General features: G+C 44.7%; 1 protein-coding gene across 1 annotated transcript in view; it reads right to left on the minus strand.

The window, feature by feature from the left end:
• Positions 1-7,694: 7,694 nt before the first annotated feature.
• LOC119231678 (COP9 signalosome complex subunit 3-like) overlaps positions 7,695-8,190 on the minus strand; it is a 7,735-nt gene continuing 7,239 nt past the window's right edge. The window contains exon 5 of the mRNA XM_037493375.1: positions 7,695-7,769. Within this exon, the coding sequence (XP_037349272.1) occupies positions 7,695-7,769 (75 nt within the window). The remainder of the gene's footprint in view (positions 7,770-8,190) is intronic.

Raw genomic sequence — 8,190 nt, forward strand, 5'->3', positions numbered from 1 at the left:
TTGATGACAAACATAGTATGAGTTAAAATATGATGAGCCGAACTATGTTTAAAATTAGATTGTTGTAGTTTATATATTTGAGACTTTAATGTCTGGTGGGCTCTTTCAACAATAGCTTGTCCTTGTGGATTATAAGGAATTTCTGTAGAATGAGCAATTTGAAATGAAGCATAAAATTTTTTAAAGGCAGAGGATGTATATACAGGAGTATTGTCAGTTTAATAGCATGAGGTTTGCCTTTGTAGGCAAAACAAAAAATTAGATGTTGAGAGACATTTTTAAAAGCTTTTTTTGTCCGGGCAGCAGCCATAATAACATGAGAAAATGTATCTATGGAAACATGGGCAAAACTGAGTCTTCCAAAACTAGTAACATGAGTGACATTTATTTGCCAGAGATTATTTGGTCTGAGGCCTTGTGGGTTTAACCCCATCGGAAGTGAAGCGTGAGTGGTGGGGCAAACCGAGCATTTGTGAACAATTTTTTGGGCTGTTTTTTGAGATAGATGAAATTGTTTCCGCAATGAAGTGGCATTTTGGTGATGAAGGGCATGATTATTAATTGCCTCTTGTACTGTAAATACTGCTGCTTGAGTCAACAAATTGGCCAGTTCATTTTCACGAGCTAGAGGACCTGGTAATTTAGAATGACCTCAAATATGGTCAACATACACTCTGGATGTCCTAGATCTTATTAAAGTTTGCAGCTCCAATAACTGTGGAGCAATGGTAGTTTTAGCATCAGCAATTACAGCAGTCTCAATATCTGGAAATAATTTGGTTACATATTGGGAATTAGTAAAAAGGTTAAATGGCTGATTTTGTAAAATTTCAAAAACTGTGAGAACTGTAAATAATTTATTTTTTTGGGCTGAGGTTTTTGTTGTCTGGATGGACTTTGGTTTGTCATTGATAATGAAAGCAGTTCTATCGTTGGAGGAGCCATTCGTAAACACAAGTGTAGCAGGTTCTGGCAAAGGCACAGCGCTAAAAATGGTTGGAAAAATAAAAGCCTGTTTCTTAAAGAAATGAAGCACAGGGTCGGGAGGCAAATGAAACTTTATTTCACCCGAAAAAGATTGCAGGGCTATTTGCCAGTCATTACTTAAACTAAGCAAGTCATTAAGTTGTTCTTTTTTGTAAGGTAAAACAAGAACAGGAAATTTTCGGCCAAAAAGCTCAACGCTCCTATGCCTTCCTTTAACAATTAACGCAGCCACTTGGGAAGCATAGGGACAAACAACCTTTTTTGCAGTAACTGGTAAATGTAACCATTTCAGTGGCCCCTTTTGCCACAAAACACCTGTTGGCGTGTGTGGGGTGGCCAAAATTATGAACTCCCAAGGCTTAGTATAATCTAGCCGCAACAGTTGTTGATTGTTGAGTGTATTATTTACCTTTTGTAAGGCTAGTGTAGCCTTAGGTGTTAATTGCCTAGGGGAGTTAGGATTAGAATTACCTTTTAACACATTAAACAGAGGACGTAAATTAGCAGTGGTTAGCTGCAGATGAGTTTTTATTCAATTTATGTCTCTAAGTAGTTTTTGAAAATTATTTAATGTCTGTAAAGAGTCTGTTTGTAGCTGCAGTTTTTGTGGTGTCACAGTTAAAGAACGAACAATCTTTCCTAAATAATTGATTGGTGGAGAAGTTTGAATTTTTTCTGGTGCCACCACAAGTCCATAACTTTGCAGCAAAGCCACCAGACGGGCCAAGGCCTGATTTAACAAGTCCACTTGAGCATTACTTATTAAAATATTATCCATATAATGAACACAGTAAATGGAAGGGTACTCATCCCTAAAGGATGACAAATCCATATCCACAAATTTTTGACATAAATTAGGACTGTTTTTCATGCCCTGAGGAAGAACTTTTTATTTATACCGTTGAAATGGCCTTTTTAAATTTACTGATGGGACACTAAATGCAATTTTTTTTGCAGTCTTGGGGATGTAAAGGGATAGTAAAAAAGCAATTTTGTAAATTAATAACAATAACATGTTTATTTTTAGGGATGGCCACAGGTGATGGCAAACCTGGTTGCAAGCATTTCATATTTTGCATAGCGACATTTATTGTTTTTAAGTCCTGTAACAATTTTTATTTTTTGATTTTTTTATTACAAATATAGGAGTATTTTATGGGCTGGTAGTAGGGCGAATGTGTCCTTTTATTAGTTGTTTTTGAACCAAAGTTGTTACAGCCTGGATTTTATCCTCTGTCAGGGGCCATTGCTTTATCCATATTGGGTCATTATTTTTCCACACAATTGGGTCGGCTGTAACCTCCGCAATGGCCCTCTTTATAAATTTGATCCATATCCCAGGCCTTGTCGTGGCTCTCTCTGAGCAACCTCAATGGGAAATACTCGGCCCTCTAATTTTTTTCCTAAAACTTGATTTGGGTCAAAGCCCATTTGTAACATTTGAGCGGTTACCTTATTATTGGGGCTAAATAGGAGCACTCCCATTTGAGAGAGTATGTCTTTTCCCCACAATGTCATAGGAAGAGATGGGACAACATAAGGTTGAAAAGTCCCGGACACCTCTCCATCATTTTAATTTAAAATTTGAGAACTTTTTGCCACATTTTATGCTGATCCCAGTCCGACCAAAGTAGAAGGCGTAGACTTTGTGGGCCAGGCATTAGGCCAATTACGCCCTGCTATGCAAGTAACATCAGCACCAGTGTCTAACAATTTTTCAATTGCTTTTTTTTGAATTTTTATAACTTTGGACAGTCTATTGTCTTTAATTTGTTGGACCCAAAAATCCATGTTACTGGATTCAAAACTGGAATCACTTTGTGGTTCATTGGATGTAATTTTATCGCCAACTGACACTAGAGGCAGTAAAAGTAATTGAGCAATTTTTTGTCCTGGATGAATTTGTATAGTTTGTATTGGAGGCTCTAGCATAACTTTTATTTTACCAGTAAAATCAGAATCAACAACAACTGGTATTATTTTTATGCCTTGTAGAGACGCAGAACCTCGGCCAAAAACAAGCCCCATTGTACCCAGAGGGGGGGGCCATACACCCCAGTTGTCAACATGGTGTAAGATTGATCAGAAGTTAATATTGCGGCGGAGGTGGAATGCAAGTCCAAGCCCGCTCCGCCTGTGGCCCTGCGGACGAGATCAGAGAGTGTTCGCTGCTCTGGTCGTTTAGGTTCCCAATTATTTGAGGGGCCTGGGTCGGGCCCCTTACCCAGTTTTTTGACTGTGAGATGATTTTTGAAAAAACAGTCGGATTGGTGCCCGCAGAAAACTTTTTATTTGGTGGCAACAATGTATTATTTTTATGATATTTAGACCAACAGTCCTTTATTTAATGAAATTTTTATTATAACGTGGGCAGATAGTTTTTGGAAGTATTATTTGAGAAGGAATTTTACTATTATTTGTTGTAACAGGCGTGTCAGACTGTTGAGGCAAAGCTGGAGGCGGCAATTTTACTATAATGCCCTGGCTGTCCGCAAGAAAAACAATTTCCAAAATTTTTGTTTATTTTTTTTTCTTTTGTTGAACAAGGGAGGCGAACCATTGGCTGCTGGTCTGTCCCTTTAAGGCAGCCGCAATGGCCACACCATGAAGATATGAGGGTGTCACCTCCGAACAGGTTCTAACACATTTATTTATTTATTTTCATTCATTCATTTATTTATTTATTTATTTATTTTTAAGATTATTTATTTATTTATACAAGTACTGGATACAGTCAGAAGCGCGGGAGGGTGAGTGAATTCACCAGAGCCAGAGTGGGGAGCAGAGCAGGCAGAAGGACCGAAGTACACTGCTGAGGGGAGCAGCGGGCGGCAGGAGAGGTCTGCGCACCATGTGGGACCCTCCTCTGGTGGCCGGGGAGCAGCTGGGGATCGAACCGGCGCCGCAGAGGCCGCGGGCAGCTTCGCAAGCCAGCGCTCAACCGCTGCGCCACCGGGGAGGCCCTCGAACATATTTATTAATGTCACCTGTTTGTACAATGGGTCTTAACAATGCCTGACAAGGTGGTGAAGCATTTTCAAAAGCCAGTTGTTTAGTTATAATGTGAGCCGCCTCAGCATTAGGTATAGTTTTTTGGACAGCATTCATTAACCGTGATAAAAAGTTTTGATAAGATTCCTCAGGCCCTTGTTTAATGTTAGCAAGGCCAGAGGTTTTTACTTTACCAGCCAGCAACCGGCTCCATGCAGCAACTGCAGCTTCATGCATGAGACGAAAGACCGGAGGTGGCATACGAATTTGTACATTGTTTTTATACCAATTATTTTGACCCAAAATTATTTTAAGTAGAATTTTATTATTTATTATTTTTATTTTTTATTATTATATATTTTTACCTTTTTTTGTGTTTTTTTTTCATAATTTGTCTTTCATAATAAATAATTTCCACCAGACAGACTAGATCTAGTCATCATTTGTCAATCAAGGGGTGTGAGGAAGCGACCGGCCACTGATTCTACGAGTTGCAAGGTATAAGGAGATGTGGCCCGTAATCGGCAGTTGCTCTTTTCAATTTCTTTAAAAGCTCAAAGGGAAGGGGTTCCCACTGAGGCTGCTCATGGTCATTGTCTACGTTGAGCACAGGAAATCATCGAAAGGTAAAATTACCTTTTCTTCTGCTTGTCTCACTGCACCAGCAAAACCAGCTCTAGACATACGAACCAAATCACCAGACAACATTTGTGGCATTGACCTGGACACAAGCTCTGCGTTTTCAAAGGGGTCTGATCAGTCTTAGCTCTAGCCAAATTACTGATATATTTTTTAACAGTCTTAGCCAAGTCCGGGCTGGAAATTGAATCAGATTTAGGAATAGATTCATGAAAAGGAGCCGACACTTCAGTAGAGAGGTCAACTTTGGCTCTAGAATTAATTTTTGACTTTTGAAAAACAATTTCATTATCCGAAGAATCCGAATTACTTTCTTTAATGTAGCTGGCCAATTTTTGTTTTATTTTTGGTTTTGTATCTTTTGCTTTGCCTCCAGCCTGGCTAAAGCAATTTATTTGTTTAGGCAATTGTTTTGTTAATGACGGGCTGTCAGCCGAGGACCCTTTAATGTCCTCCAAGGATAAGGATGCAGTAGGCTCAGGTAGCCGTAATTTCCTGAGCTTTTTATTTATCTTTTCCAATTCAGACCCTTGATTTAGCATGTCTTGCAACAGACCCCACAATGAAAAGGCATCAATGGGGAACTTCTCTGGTCCATGGAGAGTATAATAGGATGTCATTTCCTCTCCTACTTTGGCCCAAGTTTTTGCATCCAGAGTACCGTCCCTAGGAAACCAAGGACAACACATTTCAACAAAATTTAGGAAATTAGCCAATTGTGCATGAGAGGTTTTAAGGCCTCACTTTGCAAGAGTATACTTAATTATATCAATAAAGAGTCCTCTTTCCTTAGACTCAGTATGGCCCATAGCTTCTCACGTAATAAGACACTCACTCGCCTTATTACGGTTCTGACTTACTGCTCCCCCAAACCTGCTTTCTCTACAGGCGGGAATGCGGCCTACCCTATGGAGCAGATCCTAGCCGTCCCCGCAAGGGAAAGAAATCTTACCTTTCAAGTCCCTGTTCGGGCGCCACTTGCCGGGGACCAGCCTCCGGCAAAACGAGGTGTCAGTGGTTCCTGAAAGGATGAGACGGCATCGGCGAAAACGAAAGAACTGAAACTTAAGGGCTGAGGGAGAGGGAAATGAGGAGACACCGACACTTGGTGAGGTGTTAGTATCTTTTGCCGAGAGACTCAGCAGGTTTTTTTTTATTCATTATTAGTAATAATAATAAGGAAATACATTATCATGTGTAAAGCAAAAACAATTAGTATATTATGTTTTCCATAGACTACTGGCCCCTACAGGTCTCAGCTAGACGGCAGCTTTCAAGGTTAACAGATAATAAACCAAACCTAACATTAAGCTATTTATTTTTTATTTAGACAATTATTTAAAACAGTGAATAACCGCCAGTGTATTTCTATTAGCTAAAGCCTAAGCATCAAAGGACTATTTTATTCACATGACCTTCAGCCAGAGACCGGCTGCTGTTTAGCTATTAGAACTTTTTCTACCTAGAAACTCCTTAACTCAATAGCTTTATATTAAAAATTTTCCCAAGAAACTTCAAGAGAAAACAAAATAGAAGGACCTACTATAATTATTGTGTTGTAATGCTTGTCAGGTATGCTCAATAAGTTGTCTTTCATTGTCAAGTAGGCCAAATTGTTTAATAATTAGTTTTTAATTTTTCATGTTGTTTATTTGCAATATACTGATGCATATAATATAGTGTTTAATGTACTTTTTTAGAAATATTTTTTCTTATTTATGACCAAGAACAAAAAGTTAAGGAATGTTAGATTTTCAACCTCACGGTGTGAGGCACAAGGAATCTACAGCCCCACGCGGTGTGAGGCACAAGGAATCTTCAGCCCCACGGTGTGAGGCACTTTGGGCTTCGCTGCTTGTCAGTGTCTTATTTGGCCGGGGCATCAAGGCCTCCTGCAGCACTTAGGAAGTGCATCTGTGCGCAGCCAGAGTCAGGTGGTTGGTATCAGGCTCCGCCCTGGCCTGGGACTCATCAGCGCTGCTGGGCCAGGTTCGGACTCGTCCACTTTGAGTGGTGCTGGCTTGCCTGGGGCTTTCCGCGCCGGCCTGTGTGCCTGCAGTTTTGGAAGAGGTGGCGGTCGCCGCTTCTCCCTGGCTTACAGGGCGTGCCCTCCCCTGACCGGGACCCGGCCCTCCGTCTAGGGCATCGGTGGGCGCACGGCCCCGCCGCTGGGGCTGTGAATAAGAGAGTAGGGTGCAGGCGTGTGCCGGAGGAAGATTTGGGGTTCCACGAAGGGGAAGAGGGCCCTGTTCCCCATGGGGAAGATATTCCCGTACCCCCAATGGTGCAGAGGTGGCCCCAGACCCGTGGGGGCTGAGGGTCCCGGAAACCCTCACCAGCGCCCCTAACGGCGGCCATAGGAAGTGCACCTGTGCGCAGCCAGATTCGGGTGGGCGTGGTAAGGCTTCGGCCAGGGGCCTAGCCTGGGGCTCATCAGCGCTGTTGGACCTGCGGCGGACTATTCCCCTTTGAGTGGTGCTGGCTTGCCGGGGGCTTTCCGCGCCGGCCTGTCTGCCTGCAGTTTTGGAAGAGGCCACAGTCGCCGCTTGTCCCAGGATTACAGGGGGTGCCCCCCCCTGACAGGGACCCCGGCCCTCCGTCTAGGGCGTCTGCGGGCACACGGCCCCCCCGCTGGGGCTGTGAGTGTGAGAGGAAGGTGCAGGCGGGCCCCGGAGAAAGATTTGGGCCTCCCCCAAAGAAGAGAGCCCCGTTCCCCCATGGGGTAAGACAATCCCGTACCCCCATGGGTGCAGAGGTGGCCCCAGCCCGTGGGGGCTGAGATCCCAGAAACCCCTCACCAGCGCCCCCTAGCGGCGGCCCTAGGATGTGCACCAGTGCACAGCCAGAGTCGGGTGGGCGGGATTAGGCTCCGGCCAGGGGCGGAGCCTTGGGCTCATCAGCGCTGCTGTGCCAGGTGCGGACGCTTCCCCTATTAGTGGTGCTGGCTTGCCCGGGGCTTTCCGCGCTGGCCTGTCTGCCTTCAGTTTTGGAAGAGGCCGCGGTCGATGCTTGTCCCTGGCTTACAGGGCTACCCTCCCCTGACAGGGACCGCGGCCCTCCGTCTAGGGCAGCTGCGGTCACACGGCCCCACCGCTGGGCTGTGAGTGCGAGAGGAGGTTGCAGGGGTGTGCCTGGAGGAAGATTTCAGATTCCTCGAAGGGGAAGAGGGCCCGTTACCCGATGGGGGAAGACAATCCCATACCCCCATGGGTGAAGAGTACAGGGTGCTGTACAGGTGCCTGTACTGGTGCCTGTACAGGGTACAGGCGTGCCCCGGGAGAAATATTTGGGATTCCCCCGAGGGGAAGAGAGATCCGTTCCCCCATGAGGGAGGAAAGTTCCGTACCTCCATGGGTGCAGAGGGCCCCAGCCCGGGGGCTAAGAGTACCAGAACCCCCTCACCAGCGCCCCCAAGCGGAGGCCGTAGGAAGCACACCTGTGTGCCCTCCCCTGACAGGGACCGCGCGCCCTCCGTTCAGGCGTCTGTGGGCGCACGCCCCACCACTGGGGCTGGGAGTGCGAGGAGAGTGTAGGCGTGCCCTGGGATGAAGGTTTGGGTTTCCGCGAAGGGGA

The sequence above is a fragment of the Talpa occidentalis genome, unplaced genomic scaffold (assembly GCF_014898055.3).
Source record: "Talpa occidentalis isolate TD23 unplaced genomic scaffold, MPIMG_talOcc4v2.1 talOcc4.7, whole genome shotgun sequence".
Taxonomy (NCBI): Eukaryota; Metazoa; Chordata; class Mammalia; order Eulipotyphla; family Talpidae; genus Talpa; species Talpa occidentalis.